The 27,943-nt window shown below is 40.5% G+C and overlaps 1 protein-coding gene across 4 annotated transcripts in view; it reads left to right on the forward strand.

Annotated features, from left to right (window-relative positions):
- The window catches only part of CA13 (carbonic anhydrase 13), a 50,819-nt gene extending 26,058 nt beyond the window's left edge, over positions 1 to 24,761 (forward strand). For 2 of the 4 annotated variants that reach the window (XM_077943858.1, XM_077943859.1), the window contains one exon: positions 24,437 to 24,761. In XM_077943858.1, the coding sequence (XP_077799984.1) occupies positions 24,437 to 24,499 (63 nt within the window). In that variant the 3' untranslated portion in view covers positions 24,500 to 24,761. Of the gene's footprint in view, positions 1 to 7,858; positions 10,702 to 24,436 lie in introns of those variants that run through there. The other 2 variants (XM_077943856.1, XM_001095487.5) reach the window with 1 other exon arrangement.
- Positions 24,762 to 27,943: the final 3,182 nt, after the last annotated feature.

A 27,943-nucleotide genomic window follows, 5' to 3' on the forward strand; every position in this document is an offset into this window, starting at 1 on the left:
ACCACCACTGTGGCTCACACCTCTAATCCTAGCATTTTGGGAGGCCAAGGCGGGTGAATCTCCTAAGGTCTGGAGTTCGAGACCAGCCTGGTCAACATGGTAAAACCCTGTCTCTACTAAAAATACAAAAATTAGCCACGTGTGGTGGTGTACGCCTATAATCCCAGCTACTCAGGAGGCTGAGGCAGGAGAATCGCTTGAACCCGGGAGGCAAGGTTGCAGTGAGCCCAGATTGCACCGCTGCACTCCAGCCTGGGTGACAGAGCAAGACTCCATCTCAAAATAAATAAATAAAAGATAGAGATCTCAGCCAAAAATTTTCTGGTGCTCTCTTGCAGTCCTTCACCTTCTTCACTATAGTCCTAGGCAACAACTGATGTGCTGTCGCTAGAATTTTACTTTTTCTAGAATTTTATTTAAATGAGTCATACAATAGATTTTTGTGTTTGAATTCTTTTACTGGTATAATCTTTTTAAGATTCATCCATTTTATTTTATTTTATTTTTTTCTTAGAGACAGAGTCTGGCCCTGCTGCCCAGGCTGGAGTGCAGTGGCGTGATATTGGCTCACTGCAACCTCCACCTCCCAGGTTCAAGTGATTCTGCTGTCTTAGCCTCCTGAGTAGCTGGAACTACAAGCACTCACCACCACGCCCAGCCAATTTTTGTATTTTTAGTAGAGATGGGGTTTCACAATGTTGGCCAGGCTGGTCTTGAACTCCTGGCCTCAAGTGATCTACCCATCTTGGCCTCCCAAAGTGTTGGGATTATAGGTGTGACCCATGGTACCTGACCCATTTCATTAATTTTTATTACTGTGTAATATTCCATGGTATGGATATATTATATTTTAAAAATATATTTCACAGTTGATGGACATTTGGTTTGCTTTTAATTTTTGGCCGTTATGAATAATGGCAATCCATATATGGATATTAGGAATAATTTGCACACTTTTGTGTGCACACATTTTTATGTCTTGTGTCAATACCTAGGACTGGAATTACTAGGTCATGTTTGCTTAATTTTGTAAAGTACTATTATATTGTTTTCTTTTTCTTTTTCTTTTTTTTTCCTGAAGGAGTCTCGCTTTGTTGCCCAGGCTGGAGTGCAGTGGTGTGATCTTGGTTCACTGCAACCACCACCTCCCGGGTTCAAGCAATTCTCCTGCCTCAGCCTCCTGAGTAGCTGTGATTACAGGCACTCGCCACCACACCCAGCTAATTTTTGTATTTTTAGTAGAGACAGGGTTTCACCATGTTAGCCAGGCTGGTCTCGAACTCCTGACCTCAAGTGATTTGCCCGCCTCAGCCTCCCAAAGTGCTGGGATTACAGGCATGAGCCACTGTGCCCGGCTGAGTAAAGTACTACTATATTATTTTCTAAAGTGGCTGTGTCATATTAAGTTCCCACCAGCAATGTATGAGATTTCTGGTTGCTTCATACCCCTGCAAGCATTTGGCATTGTCAATTTTTCTAACTTTAGGTATTCTAGTGGGTATGTGTGATTTTAATTTGCATTTATCTAATGACCACTGATTTTAAAAATTTTTTATATGCTTAATGGCTATGTATGTATTTCCTTTTGTTAAGTATCTGTTCAAATCATCTGTCCATTTTAACATTGAGTTGTTTGCAAGAGTCCTTTATATAGTCTGGATAACAGCTCTTTCTCAGGCTGGGCGCATGGCTCACCCCTGTAATCCCAGTGAAGATTCTCCCGAGGGCCTGAAAGTTTAAAGGAATGAATAACTCCTACCTCCTCAGGCCCGGTCCCAAGGTGCAAGGGCATTTGCACCAGCAGCATGCGTCAGCAAGATAGCAGAAGCAGGAATAGAGCTGGCCGGAAGACACATACCCCCTGAAGACCGAGAGGGAGGCCATCTGGGTACTACGTAGCAGTTACTTCAGACTGGGACACTTCCTGTTTACAGAGGACTATAAAACCCCTGCCCCGTCCTCACTTGGGGCTGAAGCCATAGGCCTCAACCCGTCTGCATCCGGGGATGTAAGGCTCTTGTATCCATTCGAACCCCGAGAGCGGGCCAACAGACAACACGAGGCGCTGTGGAGCAACACGTTGTTTTAATGAGCGCCTGGGTGCAGACGGGCTGAGGCCTAAAATGGCGTCAGTCCCAAGTGAGGACAGGGCAGGCGGGGGTTTTATGGTCTCCTGTAAACAGGAAGTATCTCAGTCTGATGTAACTGCTATGTGGTACCCGGATGGCCTCTCTCTCGGTCTTCAGGGGATATGTGTCTTCCAGCCAGCTCTCTTTCTGCTTCTGCTATCTTGCTGACGCATGCTGCTGGCGTCAGTGGCCTTGTGCCTTGGGACTCAGCCTGAGGAGGGAGGAGTTGTTCACCCCCTGCCGAGCTTTCAGGTCCCCGGGAGAATCTTTCATTCCTGTCTGTTTGGTTATAGAAAAGGGAAAAGGGATGACTTTCTCAGTAACTACTTCAGGAGTGACATAGGGTGGCATGGGCACCTTGGAAAAAGAAAAACTTAATTTGGGGGTATTCTTGAGAGACGAGTTGGTATCCATCGTGTCGTTGTAGCAGGAGCATCGTCTGGATTGTCCTGGAGGCTAACTGTAGTTTCAACAAGAGTTTTAATGCTTTTATTATTAGTGGGATAACACAGGGAGAAACAGGAGGCTCCCAGTGATGAAGATTGCTGTCCCTACCAGTGTTTTAAATCCTCCTAAATAAGAGAACCACCCTCCTAGAAGGTTTGTTGGGTCCCATCCCTTCCAGGTTTGGACTGATACATGGGCTTCTTTTCTGATGTTTGAAGCGATTTCTAGAACCACTTTTCCATGATTGTCTATGTTAAGACAGCAATTATAGATATTAAACTTACCATACATCCCACCCTCTTCTGCTAATAAGTAGTTTAGTGCTAGCCTGTTTTGATAAACTGCTGCGCGCATTTGGTTTTGTTGTGAGAGCATTTCTAGGGCTGAGGCGGTTTGGTTAGTGATTATCTCTAGAACAGCTTGTAGTCTAATTGTTCTATTTAGCATATATATGGGAGTGCAATAACCCCATGGACCATCCTCAGCCCAAGTGGCAGGGCCGTAATATTTGATGATCCGTTGTGGAGGCCACTTGTCCTCTTGTCATCTTTGGCTCCCTCCTACCTCCAAGGATCATTTTTCTCTGGTTAGGTTATCATACACAGGGACTCCGAGGGTGTTGCCTGCCTGCTTTGGAGGTAAAAAAGAATCCAGGTTTAATTGTGCCTAGGAAGCAAGTACCTTGCCAGTGATAAGGTAGCCATGAGTATGCCTGGGTTCCACATATCCAAAAGAATCCATCAGGGGCAATCTGTTGTAGGCTGGTGTTAATAGGATTGTCCCATAGTGCACTTAGGCTGGGGTATGCGGCATAAGGGTTAATGGTGTTGGTACAGTACCAGGCCTTTTTTGGCAAGACATAATTGAGGTAGCTTAAGTTAGAAGGAGACCAAGCTCCGTGGGGTAATTTTGGCTACCACTCTGCTGTGGAGGCATTGACTGTTAGGGTTTGGTGACAGGGGCTTTCACCTATGGCGTGATGGGTTTTATTCCACCTGCGGGATATGCACATCGTCCCTGTTACTAGACGTGTCCAGGACTGTGGGCATTCCTGAGGAGTGAAAGTGAGGCTGGAGTTTTGGGATGCTAGTAAGTAAGGGGGAATAGAGTCTATTCCATACCGTGGCCACTGTTCACTCACATGGGCTCCCCCGCATACCCAGTGATTGCACACATTCATGGTAAGGGCGATGAGTTCTCCTAGATCTACAAACAGGTTCTTTCCTGGCTTAGGATGGGATATGTCTGCTTGTAGTTTTATATAAAGGGATGGAAATGCCACGGGTAATTTTGGAGGGGGGCTGTTGGCTTTTGTTTGGCTGTAATCTGTTCTCTCTTTATATCATCTAGCACTTGAGTGTTTGCTCCCCATTGTCCAATTTTGGTGAAGCAAAGCCACTGCTTACCTTTTGGACATGTAGTCCCATTACGACTGCCAGATACTCCTAGATTTTTTACTTTATAGTAACTTTTTCCTGACTCAACACATTCCTCGATTAAGATTCCATAACAGGATTTTTCTGTATGAGTATGGTAAGTAAAGGATTGTTGTATTTTTCCTCCATAGTGGAAAGACTGATAGATAACACTCGTGGCAGCTCGGAGGGGCTGCCGTGGACAGTAGGGCGAATACTGATACTAGATGCAAGGCTTGTGTATCGGTTTGAACCCTGAGAGCGCACCAACAGACAGACAACACGAGGCGGTGTGGAGCAACACGATGTTGTAATGAGCGCCTGGGTGCAGATGGGGGGAGGCCTAAAATGGCGTCATCCCCACGTGAGGATGGGGGAGGGACTCTGTAGTCCTCTGTAAACAGGAAGTGTCCCAGTCTGATGTGACCGCTGCATATACCCATACGGCCTCCCTCTGGATCTTCAGGGGGTGTGTGTCTTCCAGCCAGCTCTCTTCCTGCTTCTGCTATCTTGCTGACACACACTGCTGGAGCAAGTGGCCTTGCGCCTTGGGACTGGGCCTGAGGAGGGAGGAATTATTCATTCCCTTAAGCTTTCAGGCCCTGGGGAGAATCTTTCTCCCAGCACTTTGAAAGGCTGAGGCGGGAGGATCACTTGAGACCAGGAGTTCAAGACCAGCCTGGCCAACATGGCAAAACCCTGTCTCCACTTAAAAAAAAAAAAAAAAAAAATTGGTGTGGTAGCACCTGCCTGTAACCCCAGCTACTCCGGAGGCTGAGGCATGAGAATTGCTTGAAGCCAGGTGGTGGAGGTTGCAGTGAGTCGAGATTATGCCACTGCAATCCAACCTGAGTGACAGAGCGAGACTCTATCTTAAAAAAAGAAAGAAAGAAAGAAAAAAGTGAATCCTTGGACCTTATTAGAAATTCCAATTCACAAATTTGGGGTAGGGTCCAGGGATCTGAATTTTTAAGAATTAACTCAAAGTATTTTCATTCAGATGCTTTGGGACCACCCCTCCCAAAACTGGCTTAGAGTGAGACATGCGTGTGGACATAATAGATCCATCTAGGAAGGTTAGTTAGAACTGGGTGGTCAAGGGGCTTGGAAGCCATGCTGACACATTTGTTTTGGGTACCTATAAAAATGTTAGAAATGTGATGTATTATGGGGATGTATTTGGAAATGTTTACACTAAAATGATATGATGTTTGGAATTTGCTTAAAAATAGCCTAGTTTGGGTAGGATGGCAAATGCAAAGAGAGCTTTGGTGGGAGAATGGATGGAAAAATTGGCTGTATGTCGATGATTGTTGAAGCTAGGTCATGGATTCCTGGTGATTTATGATGTTGCTTTTTCTACCTTTGTGTCCTTTTGAATATTTACATAATAAAATGTAAATTAAAAGGATAGGGGAAAATGGGGAAACAGAAAACAAGTGTCTCTGTGGTTTGTGCATGGCTTGTCAAGATGGCTTATTTATTGAAACTTCTCAGCTACCCCTCAAGTTTCTCATCTGTAAAATGGAATAATTATATATTATTGATAAGGATATTTTGGAGATTAACTGAGGTAATGTAAAGCACTTAACACAGTGCCTAGTCCATCATTTTCCATAACAGAACTTATTTTTATTATTACTCAATTTTGGCAGGCAGTCGAGTGCTATCAAAGAGGTTTGAGCATAAGAGTGACATAAAGCTGTTTACAGAACCATAGAAGAAGAGTATTTCAGCTTATTGGAGTTGCTACACAATGAAATTAGAATTTCAGTATTAGAGTCAAGGAAACCAGCAAAACAGGTCATACCTGCTTCAGCCTCAAGGCTGAACTGGGAACATTTCTACTGGGAACCTGTAGGTACTGAGTCAGCCTCAGTGACAGGGGGCAGCTTTGTTGCCTGCCTGGATAAAGCCTGGAACCACATAAAGGGATAAGACCAGTGGGAACCAGCCAGGGATGTGCATTTTAAGGCCAGGGCAGTAGTAGAGGACACCTAGAGCCAAGAGAAGCAAATCTGAATGGGGACTGGCAAATACAGGGTTGACCTAGCTGGGCCAAATGATTGTGAGACCCAGTTATAAGGGGAAGGGGTTTGGCAAGACATCAGAACAGGTCTAGGAACTCTTACCAAAATACACAGGCTGTTCAGAGAAGGAGCTGAAGTCCGATCCAGTTCTAGACTGGTGAGCTGAGAGTGCTGCTGGGGCAGGGAGCCATGATCAACTTCCAGAGGGATTGAACAGGGGCAGGAGCTGGGGTTGTGGGAGAAAAATAAAGCCAACCTCTTCGGAGGAATCAGCAGTATCACTGTGGAGGCAGGTTGCTTGATGAAGCCTGTGGACCCATGCTTTAATTCAGGACTCAGAGTTCCTGCACAGCCACCTGGAATGACCACTCCAGACAGACCTGGATCGTCATGATCTGCAGAAGACTAGGTGTCTTTCCTATGGTCTCAGAGGTTAGCCCCTGCTGTTAGCCTCTGCTACTTGACCAGAGATTCTCTTAAGCCTCATGTGGTTTTAGCTATATTGATCTGGTCTATTGAAACATGAGTAATAGTATGTTGTAAACATTTGTCTCCTTCCCATATCTGTACTTAAAAACAAAACAAAACAAAAAAACCTCAAAATGGCTGGGTGTGGTGGCTCCTGCCTGTAATCCCAGCACTTTGGGAGGCTGAGGAGGGCAGATCATGAGGTCAAGAGATCAAGACCATCCTGGCCAACATGGTGAAACCCCATCTCCACTAAAACTACAAAAATTAGCTGGGCGTGGTGGCACGTGCCTGTAGTCCCGGCTACATGGGAGGCTGAAGCAGGAGAATTGCCTGAACCTGGGAGGCTTAGGTTGCAGTGCGCTGAGATTGTGCCGTTGCACTCCAGCCTAGGCGACAGAGCAAGACTCTGTCTCAAAAAACAAGCAAACAAACAAATAAAGCCCTCAAAATGCCACATGTGGAAAACATGGTTGCTTGTATATATGATGGTTGATCCTATTGCCTTAGAGCATAGTTACAAACTGTTGCCTATTTCTTATAAAGGCCCTCCCTCCCCTCTGCCCCCCATCCTGGTTAGTACTGTATAAGAAACATTTTAGGCATCAGGTATTTGATGAAAACCTAAAGGATGTGTCCTAGTCTGAATTTGCTTGACTCTGAGATTAGATGGTTAACAAAGTTTAGAGACTGTAGGTTCTCATTCCTAATTTGTCTTCATCAAAATAAAACAAACACCAAAGATTTACTTTTATTAATTGACAATATAATTTTGGTGCATATTTTTGAGAAGATAAAATTAGTTTTAATTTTTCCAACTTCACTTTAGGCCTGTACTAACTTTTAATAAATAATATTAAACCACCAAGGGATTGTTAAAAATTTATAAAACATATTTATAATAGAAAAGTTTTCAGCAATAAAAAATAGTGATGTAGGTTGATATTTATTGTCATGCAAAAATGGCTAGTATATATACCAAGTGAAAAAATTAGGTTTCAAAAGAGCATATATAGTTGAGTTCATTTTTGTCATAAAATGTGTGTGTTTACAGATTGAAAAACATTGAAAAACATTCTCTGATTTCTAGATATTTACTCTTTAAACCACACTCTAGATGTTTCCTCTTGTTACTTTGATCATCAACTTAAAAATGCTTATACATTTAATTTTGGAACCTGTAGGTATTTGTAGAGCGATGAGAATTTAGCAAAAGAGTTTCTTTATTATATATGACATATAACAGAAAAATTTCGTTGCAATATTTTTTGTTCCTGGTTATAAATATATCTTAATTCTTTATGCAGGGTAATTCATTAATATGGGTGGGAATTTCTATGCTGAAGCTAACTCTTTTCTTCTTCTACAGCTGGCCAAATTCCGCAGTCTCCTGTGCACAGCGGAGGGCGAAGCAGCAGCTTTTCTGCTGAGCAATCACCGCCCACCGCAGCCTCTGAAGGGCCGCAAAGTGAGAGCCTCTTTCCGTTAAAAATTGTCACCAATGAACTCCCCCCAAACATGGCTGTGGAGAGACAATGAAACAAAACAAAACACAACACAAAAGTCTCTGCCAACAACTCCTTTGTAGAATTCTAGTTTATAGGAACCATTTTACTATGAGCTTCAGTGTCACAAAGAACACCAGATCTCTCTCTCTCTCTCTTTGTAATTTTTTTAGTGATAGGGTCTCACTCTGTCACCCAGGCTGGAGTGCAGTGGTACCATCTTGGCTAATTGTAGCTACCAACTCCTGGACTCAAGTGATCCTCCCACCTCAGCCTCCAGAGTACGTAGGACCCAGCATGCCTGGCTAATTTTTTTTTTTTTTTTTTTTTTTTTTTTAGAAATGGAGTCTTGCTATGTTGCCCAGGCTGGTCTCCAGCTCCTGGCCTCAAGTGAGCCTCCTGCCTTGGCCTCTCAAAGTGCTAGGATTTCAGGCCTGGGCCATCAAGCCCAGCTGGCTTAGATCTCTTTACTAACTTACTGTCTCATATTTGCACTCACGGATATTCACAGTAAGCATTGTTTGACATATATTAAAAGCCATGAAATATGTCTACTTCAACCTGCATGAAAATATGATTAACATTGCAAACTTCAGAATGTATTAAAAATTTTACCTTGCCGTAGAGACTGAATTAGTCACAGCTCTCAGTGATGTTAGGTGGAAACTTACATCTCAAATGATAGGATTGTGATACTTTTTTTTGAAACAAGTGATTCTGCTTAATATTTTGTTGTTATTCCAATTCATAAAAAGTAGATTATGTTTTCCTATAAGGATAATTTTTGCAGTGATTATGTTGCTAACTCTCATTGCATGATACCTTTAATAAAATGCACAATATAAGAGTTAAGGGCAATGGGATAAAGCTACTTAATGTGTCTCCTCCACTGATCAAAAATATTCCTTATGGTCTTGGTGAGGAATTCCTCAGGGTATAAATGGCTATTTACACTGTAATGAATTATACCATATATAATATTCACTCAGTAATGTTAATAATGAACTGGCTAATAGTTGACAAAATGCAATGCCTGCCAGTTTATGACATTAACATGGTTTGAAACTAACATATAACATAGTACCAGTGCAGTCACAGCTGCCCTCAGGCATGATGAACACCTTGCCCGTTTTTGCCTGGTGTTTTGGCAGCAAAGCAGGACGCAGTCTTGTGTGGGTCATTATTCTGTCAATTTGTGGAAAAAATTACTTCAGTCTCCTATAAATATATAATGGGTCCATAAGCCCTTCAACCCATTTCCATGGCAAAACTCACTTTTCCTTTTATGCATGTCCCTCCATCTCTTAATTTTGTCAGGTGGAGCTTGATCTTAATTTTAACCTATTATTTTTTTTTTTTTTGGTTTGTTTTTGGTGGGGGATAAGAGTAGTGTTTCTTTTGCTCTTTCTGGTACAAACGGAGAGACACTAAGCATTAACTTAATAACCACATTTAAAACTTGAACACATGCTATACTTTTGTCATCTTCTAACATAAGTTTACCTGAGTTCCCTTGATTTTGATGATGTGTTTCTTATATCTCTCTTCCTCTGGATGTAGTTTTTTTTTTTTTTTTTTTGACTGAGTCTTACTCTGTCACCGAGGCTGGAGTATAGTGGCATGATCTCGGCTCACTGCAACCTCCACCTCCCGGGTTCAAATGATTCTCCTGCCTCAGCCTCTTTAGTGGCTGGGATGACAGGCACCTGCCACCACACCTGGCTAATTTTTGTATTTTTAGTAGAGATGGGGTTTTGCAGTGTTGGCCAGTTTGGTCTCAAACTCCTGACCTCAAGTGATCTACCTGCCTCGGCCTCTCAAGTTGCTGGAATTACAGGCGTGAGCCACCACGCCTGGCTTGAATGTAGATTTTAATAATTAACCTTATCCTGCAATGTTGATAGAGTAACTGAATATCAGTAAATTGTGTAACAGTGATGGATACTGTTGCATAAGGTGAGCTCCTGAAGAGTGAAGCTAATACTTTGGTCAATGTTCTTTTCCCCTCTGTGTCTAGTTCAAGGCTTTTAGAAGATTGATCTGTAGCAATTATTTAATGAATCAAATATTTAAAAAATTTTTATTTGCTGTCTTTGGTAATTATCTCTCTGCTTGAAATCAAATGTACTGTAAGTTAATATAACAAGTAAAATACATTATCTTTTGAAAATAGTTTCTTTTTAAAGGAATACTAATTAATTGTAACTTGTAAAACTAAAAGTTCTAATGGTTTCTGAAAGCCAGTGTTGAGTGGAAAAGTGTTTCTTTAGTTTGGAAAGACCTGTGAAGTATCCCAGTCAGAGAAAGAACCTATTTTCTCAAAGAATGTAAGTTGCTATATCTGGAGGGGCATGTAGGACAGGGGTTCTAATTACTGTCTGTGAGAGTCACTGCTTTGTAACTTATGGTTTCTGCTGCAATGTTGTGTTGGTTCTGTATTATAAATTGCACCTTAATAGACCAAAAATATCTATACAGCACTGATTTCCTTGAATATTGTGTGTTAACTGATATATCCTCCTAGAGGCAAAAGGTTTAAATGTGTGTTAAAATGGTTATATTGCTTCCTTTTTAAACAAATTAAAAAGTTGTAAATACTAGTGTAGATCTCTTTTGTTTACCAGAGCAAATATTGATTTTATGATTGTTAAGCATTTCATATTTTAATTTAAATTGGATTCAACCACAATAAAGAAAATGAGACAAGCTTTCATTTTCACAAACTTGGCTTTATTATTAACCACTCAATCCATTCAAGAATAACTTGTCCACTTAGTTTTCATGTTTCCTTCATGTGTCCTTCAATTACCTGAGACTGGGTAATTTATAAAGAAAAAAAGGTTTAATGGACTCACAGTTCCACATGGCTGGAGAGACCTCACAATCATGGCAGAAGGCAAAAGGCACATCTTACATGGTGGCAGGCAAGAGAGAGAATGAAAATCAAGCAAAAGCAGTTTTCCCTGATAAAACCATCAGATCTCCTGAGACTTATTCACTACCACAAGAGCAGTATGGGGGAAACCACCTTCATGATTCAATTACCTCCCACTGGGTCCCTCCCATAACATGTGGGAATTATGGGAGCTACAATTCAAGATGAGATTTGGGTGGGGATACAGCCAAACTGTATCAGATGGTGTCTCCTAGATGTCTTTGTTGTAAAGTTATTATGTCCTTTGTAAATATTTGTTAGGAAGGGATTCTTTTAAGAGTATGTAAATATTCTGTTCCTCATTAAACCTGTAATTTATTCATTTATTTCCAGCATAGATTTAGAGATACCTGTGTTATTTAATAGGCTGTAATCTGTTATTATCATTGTTTATTCTGATGCTCAAATTTTTTGTTTTGCCCAGCAGGAGCACCTTCAAGCTGACTTGTGTGTCCTTTTGTCATGTCCCCATGTACTTACTTTCTGGCAGCTATCGTATGTTCCTGGATCATTTTATACTTTTCTTTTCCCAGCCCTAGAACCAAGGAGCCCTGATTTCTTTTAGTAGAAAATAGTATTGAGAAAACCAAGATTTGGGTGAGCTCATTGCTATTGGAATGTTGCTACTCTGAGGCCCTCTTGATAAACAGTGGTTGAGAATGTATACGCACAGATAAACATCTACATGTCTATACTTATTTACATTAAAACATGATTTCACACTCATATCTCCAATTCTAATCCAGCACTACAGTGTTCATTCTAGTTTTCTCCATTTCTATATTTGTAATTTCCTTCTCCAACAGTGAGAAACCTGGCTTCCATTATCCCCAACATAGTTTCTGATTTGGCTCATTCTTCTGTGTGTAGCAAATACCCCATTACTACTTCACCTCTCACCCTCACACTGCACAGATGCCTGTCTCACTCAGCTTGGGTTCTGGCATCCTGGGCTAGGCTGCGTTGTCCCTCCTGTCATCATGCAGTGTCCACCTTGCTTGGCTCTATCTTATAGACATTGGACTAAATTTTCGGGAAGGGAACAGAAAGGAAGGGGAGGAGAAGGGGAGGAGAGGGCAGAAGGGGAGGGTGTAGGGAAGGGGAGGGGCAGGGGACAGGAGGGGAGGTTGGGATAAGAGTAAGATTATGCTTTGAAATATTTGTTGAGCTGTTCATAGGGAAGTCCTTTTTTGTTTTTCTAACATAAAGTTAGTAGCTTTACTTATACACGTTCTATCAAAAATGGTGTGGGAATGGGATATTTTTTGAAAGGCTTTCAGTACCTTCTGAGTGGGGCTGCAGAAAATGTAGGTCAAGAAATAGTGGTCTTATTTGAGAGGATGGGAAGGCATCCTGGCCCTCAGATAACTACCTCACCAAGCTCTTTCACATTTTACTGAAGAAGACTAAATCCTTTACGTTAAGGTTTCAATACCCATTGAAATGCAAACTCCACTCAGGAAAATTTTCCAAGTTACCAGTAGTGATATGCACTTGAGTATAACTGATCTTCATATGTCAACTTTTGGTAGGACCAAAGACTCTGACAGAAGGAAAGTTAGCTTGATACAAGAGTGAATGATCTGAGTGTTTGGATAATCAAGGTGGACTTGAACCACTTCACAGTTTTGCCTGTATGCTTACTCTACCCTAACACCTTGCACCATGACTGATGTATAGTAAATACTCAATTTTGGTGAATAGAAATCACTCTTTCTTGAGTCGAATTAATTGGCGATTTTTCTGGTGTGGCTGGAAACCTGCCTTTCCCTCCCTAAAGAGAAATTATACCAAGCAAGGACCCCCGTCTCTGTCATGGGCTGACAGCAGTCTTTCTTCCTGAAGATCTTCAGCATTTTCTTGCTTCACCACTCCTGCCAGAATAAGTTACCCAGCGGAAGAAAGTGGGTACATTAAACTTCCTTGTTTCAAATGAGTTTGCTTCCAATATAGCTCTTCTGGGTGAAGAGAATGGTCAGTTTATCTTAGCTGTGCTCAGAGAGTGAGAGTTGCAGAAACTGTGTGGGTTTGTGTCTCAATGAGATCAGATGAACCATAACTTAGCCCTAAGTTATTTATGGAAGATATGACTTAGGAAAAATATGTTACACAAAGATTTTGTATTTTAAGAAGGACTCCTGGAAATAACTGTGTTATGGAGGAGATACATAACTGTATTATGTGTCTAAAGGCTCAACACATACACAAACACATAATTAAATGATACTGGCATTAAAAAAATAGATGGCATAGTATCAGTCAGGTTCCAGAAAGGAGACAGAAACCACTCAGTATTCCAAACAGAGGGTGTAAATACTTGGGATTAATTATACAAGTGATGAAAGATGCTGAGAAACCAAACAGAGGACAGTGAGGCAACCAAGAGATTAGCAAGAGCAGGAGGCTCCCGCCTTCCACAGGAGGAGGCAGTGTTCTTGGAGCCCAGGAGCTGTGGAACAGCTGAGTTGAAATGAAAATATGCCTGAGTGGTAGGATCTGGTTATTTTTTTAAAAAACACAGTTATTATCTAAGATCTTACTTGAGGCAGAGAGGAGGGGAGAAATACTCTGGGTTCTCTCTTTGTTGTATCCACTAAATTTCCACCAGTACCCGTAGATGGAACCTCGCCAGAAGCCAGACACATGAAAGGCCATCCACTTTGTGATACAGAGATTAGTGGAAAGGTCTAGGATTGAATCTGAGACCATATGGGCTTAAGACCAGCCAAGACACCAGCGCTTAGCACCTCCATTATTAGGTCAGACAAAAGACTCTGATGCTAGGGTGGAAGTCTCCAGAGAGAGAAGACCAATGTTATACTTCTCTCCCATTCTGTAAATTTAATTTGACCACCATTTATTGGACATGTTAGATGCTAAATGTAATGCTAGGGATTAGAGATATAAAGATGATTAAGATGTTATTCCTGCTCTTAAACAGCTCAAACTTCCACGACACGTATAAAAACAAAATGCCTCAATACAAAATATTAGTTTTCTTAATTTTAGGCATCTATAGAGTGCTGTGGGAATGTGGAGAAAATGAAGAAATTATTAGTTCTGGAAAAATTAACAAAAAGCATGAAGATTTCCAAGTGTGGTATATTTGGAAATTGAGTTCTTTGGTTCCCTGTGTGGTTTGGTACCTAGTGTCTGGGGACAGGGAGATGTATCAATGAGGACTCTTTTGTTTTAGAATAATAGGAACTCAGCTCAAAATAGCCAAAGCAAATAATATAATTTATTTATTTATTCGTTTAGAGAAGGGTCTTGCTTTGCCACCCAAGCTGGAGTGCAGTGACGCAAACATGGCTCCCTGCAGCCTCAAATTCCTGGGCTCAAGTGATCCTCCCTCTCAGCCTCCGAAGTAGCTGGGACTACAGATGTATACCACCATGCCTGGCTAATTTTTTTCTGATAGAGATGGGGTCTTGCTATGTTATCCAGACTGGTCTTGAACTCCTGGCCTCAAGCAGTCCTCCTGAATTGGCCTCCCAAAATGCTGGGATTACAGGTGTGAGCCACCACGCCCGACCAATAATGGAATTTATTGATTCACACAATCAAAAAGTCCAGAGGTAAAGCTGGCTTTCATCATGGCAAAGCCAGGACCTGCAATCAGGCCTCAGTCTCTCTACTTCTTGGCTGCCCCCCAACTTCTGTGGGCTCTGTTAGCAGTGAGACTTTCCCCTAGTGTTGGCAGATGAGTGCCTGCACCTCTGTACCTATACCACCTTCTATAAGACAGCTTCTAGAAGGTAAAGGAGGGCTTTTATGTCCAAAGACTTCAAAAAGTGTCTGACTTGAATTCTGACTGACCTGGATGGAGTCACATGCCCATTCTTCATCAAGTCCTCATGGCAAATGGAGAGAACATTGGCTCAGGGCAGCAGCGGGAGTCAGCTTCTTTCATAACTGAGCAGACTAAGAGTGGTGGGGTTCAGAGGGACACTGCAGTGAAAGAAAATGGGGGCTAGGACCCAAAAGTTGGGAAAATACTCTGCACAGCAAAAGCAACAAATATCTATTTAGACCTGAAAAAGTGGCTCAAATAGGACAGAAAAGAATAAAATTCATGAGGTAATTCAGAGTTTCCAGGAGATAACTGTCATTCAATTAAGAGATGTTTCTCAAGCCAAAAGTAGAGTCAGCATTTCAATAAGGCATAAGATTTAAATTTTTTTTCTTGCTAATGCTTTGATAAAGTGATTAACTGGCATGAGGAAGAATAGGGACTGTCAGACTTGGGAACTAAACCTGGAATTGCAAACTTGGCATTTCAGCGGGACAGAGCTACTGGGTGACCCAATCTTGTTGGTGTCCCATGTGGGACTCACATGTGGACACTGGGTTCTGAGCATTGTGGCCTGTCTCTTGCTGGCCTCTCTGAAGTTCCAAGAAGGCAGAGACACGTCTGTTAGATTTAATCCTCATCTCTCTTAGCCTTCTTTGAACTTGTCTAGCAACCAGCACGGAATGATCATGCCTTCTATTCACAGTGCCTTGTCCTGGCAGGTGGTTCAAGAAGTACTTGTTGAAAACCCTGATGAATGAACACATGGATAAGCACTCTGATCACGTGTAAAATTAGCATATCCTGCAACCTATTCTGCCTCAATAAATAGCAAGTGTCCATAGATTATTCACCTAAAAACTCAAGCAATTCATTCCCCCAGGACATGCCAGTTTATCAATTGTGAAATTACTCCAAGATGTGGCAGGGTAGATTGCACTGTGACAAAATAGGTAACCTCTCTCCCCAGGATGATCTCGGTTTTCTTTTTTTCTTTTCTTTTTTTTTTTTTTTTGAGAAAGGGTGTCACTCTGTCACCCAGGCTGGAGGGCAATGCCACAATTCAGCTCACAGCAACCTCTGCCCCACAGGTTCAGTTCTCTGGGACTACACGCATACATCACCACACCCAGCTAATTTTTGTATTTTTAGTAGAGATGGGGTTTCACCATGTTGGCAAGGCTGATCTCGAACTCCTGACCTCAGGTGATCCACCTGCCTCAGCCTCCTAAATTGTTGGGATTACAGGAGTGAGGCCCGGCGCCCATCCTCCCCAGGATTTCTAACCAAGTGTTGCCCTTTTTTGTTCTGGCTAAGGTTCTCACATCTCTCCTCTGAGTAAAATCTTCTGCTGCCATCATCTGGACAACTAGGACAATTTCTTTCACAGCCAGTGCAGTAGACCAGCAGATTGGCAAGCCCCTAGGGGTCCTTGAGAAATTTTCAAGGAGTCACTGAGGTCAAACTATTTTATAATGGTACCAAGTGTTATTTGCATTTTTTAATAACTGTTTTGGCATTTGCACTGCTGTTACAAAAGGGTTGATGGATAAAACCTCTGGTTTCTTACATAAATCAAGGCTGTGGCAGTAAACAATACTAGGAGTCATTATTGTCTTCACCACTGTCCAATCGCTGTTTTAAAATGTTACTTTCTTTCAAGAATGTTCTTGTTCCTAAGTAAAAATTGCTAATTTTATTAAATCCCCACCCTGAGTCTACATTCTTTTAATATTTGGAGTCAAGAAATGGAAAACCCGAATGAAGAACTGCTGCTGCATATTGAAGTATGACGATTACCTTTAGGGAAGCACTTCTGTGATCGTCTGAATGGCAAACTGAATTAGCCATTTTTGTTTTTTGTAGAGCACCATTTTTATTTGATAGAAAAACTGACAAACTATGGATATTCAGACTTGGGTAATTGGCAAATATTTTATTGGAAATGAACAAAGTGAGCTTGTCACTTCAAGAAAAACAAGCTAAAGTATTTGTGGGCAATAGTGAAATAAGATTTTTCAAGAGAAAATTTGGATTTTGGAAAGTTTGTATATGCCTCTGTTGGCTTGCCTGCTTTTCAAGGGATAGAGACATTTCTAATTAGACCACTGATTATTTGAATAAATGTGATTGGGGAGATATTTTATAATGAATTGTGTCAATATTTTGAAGATATGCCTAACTCAATGGACTGATATTTTCTAAATGACCAGTGCATGATGTTACAGTCATGCACAGAAAAATCTATCTATTCAAAATTCAATATAGAACACTAGATTTTACTGGAAGAAAGCATGAAAAGTTTATTTGTATGGTTTATTGATAAAGTTTATTCATATGGTTTTAAGAAACCACCACTTGTGACCGGGCATAGTGGCTCACACCTGTAATCCCAGCACTTTGGGAGACCGAGGCAGGGGGATCACCTGAAGTCAGGAGTTTGAGACCAGCCTGGCTAACATGGTGAAACCTGTCTCTACTAAAAATTCAAAAATTAGCCAGGTGTAGTGGCGGACACCTGTAATCCCAGCTACTTGGGAGGCTGAGGTAGGAGAATCGCTTGAACCCAAGAGGCGGAGGTTGCCGTGAGCCAAGATCACACCATTGCACTCCAGCCTGGGTGACAAGAGCGAGACTCCATCTCAAAAAGAAAAAATAAACCACCACTTGTTAGGTTTTAGTGTAGTACTGAAGACAAATATACACAATTTTCTGAAAAAGCTACTAACTTCCTCCTCCATTTTTCAAGCTACATATCTGTGTGAGTCTGGATTTCCTTCAAACAGTTCAAACAAAACAGCCTATCACAGTAGACTGAATGCAGAAATAGCTGTAAGAATCCAGCTGTCTTCTATTTAGCCAGACATTAAGGGATTTATAAAAAAGAATGTAAATATCTCTTTTTTGTACCTTTTTTGGTAAAATATTATTTACACAAAATTTGTTATTTATGCTAATTTATTGTTATATGAATTTATTACCTTTAAATGAATTAGTAAAGAAATACTTTAAATCTTCTGTTTAAATTTCTAATTCAGTAAATATCAACAGATATAATCCACATAAACAAAAGCTCTTTGGGATCTTCAGTAACTCTTAAGAGTGAAAAGGTTCCTGAGACCAGAAGGATTAAGAACTACTCCCGTAGCCAGGCACTGTGGCTCACACCTGTAATTCCAGTACTTTGAGAGGACAAGGCAGGTGGATCACTTGAGGTCAGGAGTTCAAGACCAGTCTGGCCAACATCGTGAAACTCCATCTCTACTAAAAATACAACAACAACAACAACAGCAAAAATTAGCTGGGTGTGGTGGTACATGTCTGTAATCTCAGCTACTTTTGAGGCTAAGACAGGAGAATCGCTTAAATCCGGGAGGCAGAAGTTGCATTGAGCCAAGATTGCGCCACTGTACTCCAGCCTGGATGACAGAACAAGACTCCATCTCAAAAAAAAAAAAAAAAAGAAGCACTCCTATAAAGCACGCCCCATGATTCAGTGTCCCACCACTTGTTCTTCCCAGCACTCCTTTCCTCTAAAGTAGTGCTACTGAGCAGAGTGGCATATGCTGTAATCAAACCATATACACATACACAAATATATTACCCAGATACCAAAAGGTAATAGTGTTCACACTATTAGACACAGCACTGGTCACTCTAGTCCAGGCACTTCTAGGTTCCCTCTTCCTTTATGGCCCTTCCTCACTTTTACTGTTATCTCTTCCTTGCCACTTTACTTCCTCCCATCAAGTCCAAGGCCAAGGGATCTGTGTTAATTCCTGTTTAGAAGCTGAAGGGACAATATAATTTTCATTGTGTTTGAGTTAATTTCTTAAATTCAAGTCCCAACAACTTGTTGTATAGTCTCTTAAGGCCCTGGCCAAGCAGTTCCCTGGGTTCAATGTACAAAAATTCCCTACCTAGTTTTGCTGCTAGCAAATTGTCACCCCTCTTGTTCTAAGCATTCGGTTTTGAAAACCTCTCCCTAGTGCCTTCTATTTTCTTGTGTATTTCTAAATGATTCTGACCGTGAGCTTCAAGTTTCTTTGCCATGCTCTTTCCCAGTCTCAACTTTTACATGTATTGGCCTCCCACTTTTTCTCATGCCTTCTGTTCTACCTGTAGGCATTTACATCTCCAAGGCCCTACCTTGCAATTCTTTCCTCTTCTCTTGGAAAAGAGCAGTAACCTATCTTGACAGATTTGTTACACTGTGGTTTTTTTTTTTTTTTTTTTTTTTTTCTTGCTGGATTATAGCAATGCAATAGGCATGTGTGGCCGGGAGTAGACCAGATGGGTATTTTCCTGGAGAGTCTCAGGAGTGAATGAACCTTGATGAAGTCCTCTAGGTCTGGAGTCAAGCCCTCAGCTCTGCAAAATCAGAAACCTAATTTGTCAGCACTACGTCCCTTTCTTATTGGCAGACTTACCATAAGTGAGTTCACAAGTCTGAAATATAAGATTAAAAATCAAGTTATTAATTTATAATGAGTGATATGAGTCTTACATTAGCTGGAACACTAATCAAACATGAACGTTCATTCAAGAAATATTTCTTGAGCACCACTAGGAAGTCCACCATACACAGGAAACCAAATTATATAAGATGTTTACTTGGTGAGTATGGATCTCAGAAAAAATACGGCAAATAGGAGAAATAAATTGTCTGAAACATCCAACTCATCTAAAGAGTGATTTTCAAAGTGGGACACAATAATAGAATTTTGTTGGCTGTACTTCCCAGCATTTTCTTCAAAATATGTATAGTTTTGCCAAAAGGACTAAAATACTTGGCCTGTTGACTAATGTTTTCTTAAACACTGGATTATATTTGGATAAACTAGCAATATGTGCTTCTGTCGTTCTCAGTTTTCTATTCTGTGATAAATCCACCATTTCCCTAGTTGGCACATCCTTTTATTGGACATATTAACACATGCACTCAAGTAACATTTTCAAATGTGAAGCTACTGTGCCCTTTAAGGAGTGTTTTCATATTTTGGTTCTTATTCATAAGGTATATATTGCAAAGTCCAACTCTGAGAGAGCAAACATATAATATTAAGCTCACTTTACTTATTCTCAAGTTCTTGTGGGAAAGTCTCAGTATAGCCCCCAAGGACTATACAATATTGTTTAAAACTACTTATTGAATATATCAAAAGAAAGTGAAGTGTTGTAATTCAAGACAATGAGACAGCATAACCCCCAAAACTCAATATAACCTGTTTCTTTATTTTATTATTTATCTATTTAATTTATGTTTTATTTTCATAGGAATTTTCTTCTAGGAAACCTGTGTTAGCATTTGATACAGGTAGATGCAATGTTTTCTCAGCCAGCTAGGATGAGATGCAAGAAGAGAAATACAGGGATGCAGACAGAAGGAACTGACTGAGATAAATATAAGTAAGACTAATCATAGCTCTGTGACTATGTAGAGGTTTTACAGGTATAATGACTTTTAAAGGCAATTTTCAGGGTTATTGTATAATAAAAATCTTTGGGATCTATGAAACTTCTGCAGCCCTGGTCCCAAGGGAATACCCAAATATCGTGTATCTAGCAGTGCCCCTTTCTCTTGGCATAAAGACTATGCTGTGCTGGGTTTTTCCATCTGTCATTCAGACATCCTGAGATCAAGTAAAACAGTAATTCCTACACCCTCATCTATTTCCTTCTCTTATTTCCTGTATAGTGGATGTACTTTCTGTGTTTTTCCCCTTAGAAATTGGAGCCTGGACAAACACAAGCTTGAAATGCTCCTTCCTCAAATAATGAAAGGTTCTGTTGTGCTTTGCAGCCACCCAGAAGCATGCTTTCAGCTGAGCCTGCTCGCTCATCAGAAGAATTTGAAATTTGAGCTCCAAATGTTCTTTTATATAAATGACTTTATTAAGAAAAAGCAAAGCCAAATCTGGCTTCTCAACCAATATTAAGGAAGAGAAGAAAAAGAGAGCTCTGTTTGTTTTCTTTGTTATGAGAATACACTTCATTTGTATTCAAGCAAAGACTTTTTTGTCATATATAATGAAAGTGTATGCTTGTTAAAAATCAGTAAGATTGAAAAGGCTAGGAGGATATATTCCATTTTAACCTTTTTTTTTGTATAAAAGAAAGATCTCAGCTGTATCTATCTCAGTATGCTTGAATGAGTCTCTATAGATGGCTCATATTTCTTGTGAATGTGTCAGCTTATCATTAGATCAGGTAGCATCTTTCAAATGACTTGGTGAAACTTAATTACCTACTCTTGTTCTGTAATAATTTCATATAGGTAAGCTTACATATGAAATACTTTGTAACTAAGTTGTAAATCAAAACCAAAATTTATCTATGCTTTTTCACCCTTGCCGACTTATTCCTCTTCAATGCTTGATGCAGAATCAGAGAATTAGTGAATGCCTAATCATGAATTTAATTATTTACTAGACATGGGTATATGTCATGTTTCTATCTCTTCACTTGCCTTCTGAGCTGAATGTCCTGGTTTCCTCCCTCCTCACAGCTGTTGCTTTCCGGTCTGTTCTCTCTCTACTTCACTCACTTCCTAGGTAATTTTTGTTTTCTAGCCCCATGATTTTAAAAACATAGTTGAGATATATATATGTGTGTGTATATATGTCTCATATATGTGTGTATATATATCATATACGTATATATTCAGAGCTATATACTATATATCATATATGTATATATATTCAGATATATACTATATATCATATATGTATATGTATTCAGATACATATACTATATATATGTGTGTGTATAGCAGCATATATCAGAGATATATATCCATTCCCAGTCTTTCCCCTGAACTTGGAACTCATATACCCAACTGCCTATAAGACTGCTCCATGGAATGTCTGACAGTGACCTCAACATTAGCATGTTCAGATCCCTCAGTTCTGCTTCCCATCCCCTTGTTGTGCCTGAAACCTTCCCTTCCCCAGGATGCTCTATCTCAGTAAATAGCACCACTAGCTACACAAAACTCACAGTAATTTCTTCACTCTCTTTCACTCACACCCAGATTGAATCTGCTAGCAAGTCCTATGGATGCTACTCTTAAAATATGGCTCTCAGCTGGTCTCTCTGCTCCACTCTTTACCCCCTACATTGTTCACACAGGGGCCAGAGTGATTCTTTGAAAAAGCAGGTCAGAGTGCTTCACTCCATTGAGCTCCACACTGCAGTGACTTCCTATCACTCAGAACAAAATCTGCTGTGCCTATGATGGCATATAGAGTACTCTGTGATCTGTGCTCTTGCAGCTCCTGCCCCCATTCTCTCCCCCTGTCCCACCCACCACACTTCAGTCTTGACACCCTCCTTGTTTTTCTTCTGCCAGGCCTTTTCAATCTTTACAGTGGATATTCTCTTTGCCTGTAATGCTCTTCCCCAGGTACTCATATGAATCACTTCCTCGTTCATTCAAATGTCACCTCTTCAAAGAGGCCTTCCCTGACCACACTTTCTAAGTAGCAGCCCTGTTACTTTCTTTCTCCTTACTCTGATTTATTAGTTTTCATAGCATTTACAACATTATTAACATAATATTATTTATTTTTAAACATCAGTCTCTCTTACAAGAATGTAACCTCCTTAAGGATGTGGTTTTCATTTTGTTAATCAGAGTTTCTTTCTTTTTTTTTTTCCCAGAGTTTCTAGCACCTAAACTGTGTTTGACTCATGATAGACATCAATAGGTATTTAATTAACCAATAAATATTTTTTCATGCACATTTGAACTAACATACATTGACAATATAATCCTTAATTTTCTGGATTAGTTGTGTGCATCTATAGAAGATCAGGTATAAATCTACAATTATATGTCAGCTTTTATGTTATATTGAGTGCATGGGTGTTCCTTAAAAAAAAAACCCTTAAAAGATATTGCAGTTTTTAAGACGTTAATGCACCTATGCACATGCACATATTCACAAAGTGTTTTCGGTAGTACTTCAGTACTTTGAAATCCCTGTTGTGGGAAGTCAGGGACTCTGAATGGAGGGACCGGCTGAAGCCATGGCAGAAGAATATAAATTGTGAAGATTTCATGGACATTTATTATTTCCCCAAATTAATACTTTTATTTCTTATGCCTGTCTTTTCTGCAATCTCTGAACATAAACTGTGAATATTTATTTCATGGACATTTATCACTTCCCCAATCAATACTCTTATAATTTCCTATGCCTGTCTTTAATCTCTTAATCCTGTCATCTTCGTAAGCTGAGGATGTATGTCACCTCAGGACCCTGTGATGATTGCATTATCTGCACAAATTGTTTGTAGAGCATGTGTGTTGGAACAATATGAAATCTGGGCATCCAAAAGGGACAAGATGGCTGCAATTTTCAGGGAACAAGGGAGATAACCATTGGGCCTGACTGCCTGAGGGGCCAGACAGAACAGTCATATTTCTCTTCTTACAAAAGTGAATAGGAGAAATATTGCTGAATTCTTTTTCTCAGCAAGGAACAGCCGTGAGAAAGAGAATGCATTCCTAGGGGGAGGTCTCTAAAATGGCCACTCTGGGAATGTCTGTCTTACACAGTTACAGATAAGGGATGAAATAAGACCTGGTCTCCTGTAGTGCCCCCAGGCTTATTAGAATTAGGAAATTCCTGCCTAGTAAATTTTAGTCAGACCGGTTGTCTGCTCTCAAACCGTGTCCCCTGATAAGATGTTATCAGTGACAATGCGTGCCCAGTGGGACGTGAAACTTCATCAGCAATTCCAATTCTGCCCTGGTCCTGTGGTCTCGCTCTGCCCCCATTTGCCTTGTGATACTTTATTGCCCTTGAAGCATGTGATCTCTGTGACCCACACCCTATTTTACGCCCCTCCTATTTTGAAATCCGTAATAAAAACTTGCTGGTTTTATGGCTCAGGGGGCATCGCGGAACCTGCCGACATGTGATGTCTGCCCCAGACACCCAGCTTTAAAATTTCTCCCTTTTGTACTCTTTCCCTTTATTTCTCAGACCGGCCAACACTTAGGGAAAATAGAAAAGAACCTACGTTGAAATATTGGGAGCTGGTTCCCCTGATAAATCCCCCTAAAAGTTTTCATGCAATGTTCAACAATATAAATCTTATTTCAAGTATCTGATTCATAGTGAAGATCCTTACTCACAATATAATAGATGCCATATTTCCCAATACTCAGGTGGTCACTTCACTATGGGCCCCTTATCTTCCAGAACAACACTGCTAGGGTGAGAAAGAGAGAAAGGGAGTGAGGGAGAGGATGGAGAGAATAAAATAAAATGTTCTTACAGTAACTGGTCAGTACTTGAAAGGGAGAATATGCAGTAAAGGAAAAGGAGTATTTAACAGGAATTAAGCCTTCAGAGGAAACAATTATGTGAGCATAATCTCCTCTAAAGAGGAAAAAGGAAGGTACAGAGACAGCAGTGACTTGTTCCTTATCTTAACCACCAGGTGGTGGTGTCGCATCAGAAAAGCTGATTTGCACTGCCTGGGAGTGCATGAGCCTATGGGGCACCATGGCCGTTACTTTACTCCCACCTGCTAGTGCAAGAGTTCAGCCCCTTCCGAAGTCTCCCTCTTCTAATTATTCCTAAATATTCCCAAAGAGTGTCTCATTTGTGGTCATGAGTGAGTCAAGTCAGCTCGCATTTGGTGTCTCATAATTTCTTCTCTTTTGTCTTCACCTCCCTCTCTCCTCCTCCTACCTTCCAGGTGCATCACTTGGCCACCATTCCCTGTGGGAGCAGCTCTGCCACCTGCTCTGGGCATTGTTAATCCTCTGGGTCCCAAACTGATTCCACTGGGCCTTGCTTTTGCTGCTGCTAGGGAAGAGAAGGCAGAGAAGTATTCATTAACAGTAAACATTTGATGTGCTCAGCCCTCTGTGATCTACCTCTACTAAGCACAAAATAAGGAGAACTGGCTTTGGGTAAAAGCAGGTTTGGATTAAAATTTCCTAATGCCAAGGCTGCTTGAATGTTGGATTACTCTTCACCTATACTTCTATAAATGTGTAATCTTGTTCTAAGTTTTCCACAAGTGGCATAGAGTCTCATCTGTGAACACTGTTCTTCTCTGCAGGTGGGATGGACTAGATCAAGGGTCTTCAGCAGCTTTGATCAACCAGTGGATTTCAAAGACCCATTAATTAAAAGCTTTTTGATAAAAATCTTTCTTACAAAGGGCCCCTGTGTTTGTCTTACCTCCCTGCCCTTCTCTTTGGCATGCTCCATTCTTGTCAAGATTCCCAGTGAGTTGGGATTCTTTGAAAGTTAGCTACTGTTCTTTCTCCATTCCTTATTCAATTCCAGGTTTTCCGCTGGGTCAAGACCACATCCCTGCCTTCAAGGCTCAGCGATTGCATTAAAAGCAATCTACAACCTTGCCCAGCCTAGCTTTTTCCTCTGTGGTACCTTGTCTACCCAGTTATCCATACACAAGACTCCATTCTTCAGAGGACATTCCTAGCATTAGAGCAAGCAAAGCACTTATTTGTTCATGAAAAGTTATGGGAATGTGATTAGAATTTTCTAGCCTTGAGTTTCTAGAGAACTCAGGTACTGCTTTTTCATATAAGAAAAAATTTGGAGAAGCCTTTGGGATTGCTGGCCCTACCCACCCCCAACTGAATCACCTAAGGCCCAATATAAGCATGACTTTCTGCATATTTTTAGATTTAGATTAAGGGCAGTGGCCATGAGGGAAGTACTAACTCTCACTTGAAGGACAGAGGATAAAGTACGATGGCTTGTTAGAATGAACAAGTTTCTTCTTTTTCTTTCTTTCCTTTTTTTTTTTTTTTTTTTTTTTATGTGAGGTAAGGTCTTGGTCTGTCACCCAGACTGGAGTGCAGTGGCACATCTTGGCTCATTGCAGCCTCGACCTGCTGGGTTCAACTGATCCTCCCACATCAGCCTCCCAAGCAGCTGGGACCACAGGTGCCCACCACTACGCTAGACTAATTGTATTTTTTGAAGTGACAAGGTTTCGCCATTTTGCCCAGGCTGGAGGGCAAGTTTCTTAACATCTCCAGGTCTTGCTTATCTAATTCATAAAAATGAAAATAATAATAGTATCCACATAATAAGTTTGGTGTGCATCTTATACAGGATGAGGCACATAAAGGAATTATTGCAGTGCCTGGAACCCTCAATAAATGTTAGCTGTTATTTGTTTGAATGTGTACAATCTGTCAACATGGGAGATTTAAGAACAATCTAGTATTTCCAGATTCCTTTTTTAGGTCCAGACACTAGGTGTCACTGCTGATGTTTAGTACTTTCCAAACAGAGGGTTAAAAAAAGTTCTAGCAGTTGCAACAAAAGCAAATTGACAAATGGGATCTAACTAAACTAAAGAGCTTCTGCACAGCAAAATAAACTATCATCAGAGTGAACAGGCAGCCTACAGAATGGGAGAAAATTTTTGCAATCTATCCATCTTACAAAGGTTGAGTATACAGAATCTACAAGAAACTTAAACAAATTTACAAGGAAAAAACAACTCCCTTAAAAGGGGGCAAAGGACATGAACAGATACTTCTCAAAAGAAGACATTTATGTGGCCAACAAACATGTGAGATAAAGCTCAACATCACTGATCATTAGAGAAATGCAAATCAAAACTACAGTGAGATACCATCTCACGCCAGTCAGAATGGTGATTATTAAAAAGTCAAGAAACAACAGATGCTGGTGAGGTTGTGGAGAAGTAGGAAGGCTTCTACACTGTTGGTGGGAATGTAAATTAGTTCAACCACTGAGGAAGACGGTGTGGTGATTCCTTAAAGACTTAGAACCAGAAATACCATTTGACCCAGCAATCCCATTACTGGGCATATAGGCAAAAGAATATAAATCATTCTGTTACAAAGATACATGCATGCGTATGTTCATTGCAGCACTATTCACAACATCAAAGACATGAAATCAATCCAAATGCTCATCAATGATACACTGGATAAAGAAAATATGGTGCATATACATCATGGAATAATATGCAGCCATAAAAAGGAACGAGATCCTGTCCTTTGGAAGGACATGGATGGAGCTGGAAACCATCATCCTCAGCAAACTAATACAGGAACAGAAAACCAAACACTGCATGTTCTCACTTATAAGTGGGAGATGAATGATGAGAACACATGGACACAGGGAGGGGAACGACACACACTGGGGCCTGTGAGTGGGAGGTGGGGTAGGAGGAGGGAGAGCATTAGGAAAAATTGCTAATGCATGCTGGGCTTCATACCTAGCCGATGGGTTGACAAGTGCAGCAAACCACCATGGCACACATTTACCTATGTAACAAACCTGCACATCCTGCACATGTACCCTGGAACTTAAAATAAAAATCAAAATTACAAAAAAGTTCTAATGAAAACAAGGTGCTGGGGGTGGGAGAAGAAGGGAAAGTAGACATTGCCCTCTTAAGAACACAAGCCTTGATGCATTTCTTTAAATGTTATATTAAAAGTGAGTTAGCCTTAGAAAAATTGTAAGGCTTAAATCAATGTACTTAGACATCAATTAAGTCAGTATGGTTTGCTGATTTAACCAATTAAAGTTGACACACAAATAAATAGTGCTACTATATTTAAAAAGATGCTGCTTCTGCTGAAAGGCTGAAACAATGGAATAAGCCTCAAAAATTAGAGGCATGGAGGAAGAGATGGAAAACGGACGTTAACCAACAGCTGAATAATAGAAGGAAGAAAAACAGTAAAAGACAAAACAGCCTACAGATCTTGTGTTTACATGATGGGTAACATTAGACAAATATGGATCTTTTTCTTCCCATTAAATATTTAGTCAATTTATTCAAATGTTGAAGCCTTCTTCGAAATATTTCCCTCAGTCTGTATATGTATAGAACATCAGATTAATAAAAATATATAGCTAAAAGTAAAAATTCCCATATTCAGCATATATGTAAGAGAAATGGAATTTCAAACTGTACTGATTTTGTTAATTGCATTAGAGGTTTGAGACAGGAAATGCTACTTTTTATCAAATATTGAAAAGAGAGGTGGTGGCAGGGATTTAGAAGCACACCTACTCGCCATTCACAATAGTTGATCGACTGCTGTGGAGAGTCTTAGCCCAGGAGGAGGGCAGGCATTTACTTTGCAGAAGAAAAAGAGTAAGAGATGGGCAGCTAAATAAATCTAAGTTTTTCTCTAAGCACTGTTCACAAATCAGTTCATTTAAGGCTCACTAT

This window comes from Macaca mulatta, chromosome 8, assembly GCF_049350105.2.
Source record: "Macaca mulatta isolate MMU2019108-1 chromosome 8, T2T-MMU8v2.0, whole genome shotgun sequence".
Lineage (NCBI taxonomy): Eukaryota > Metazoa > Chordata > Mammalia > Primates > Cercopithecidae > Macaca > Macaca mulatta.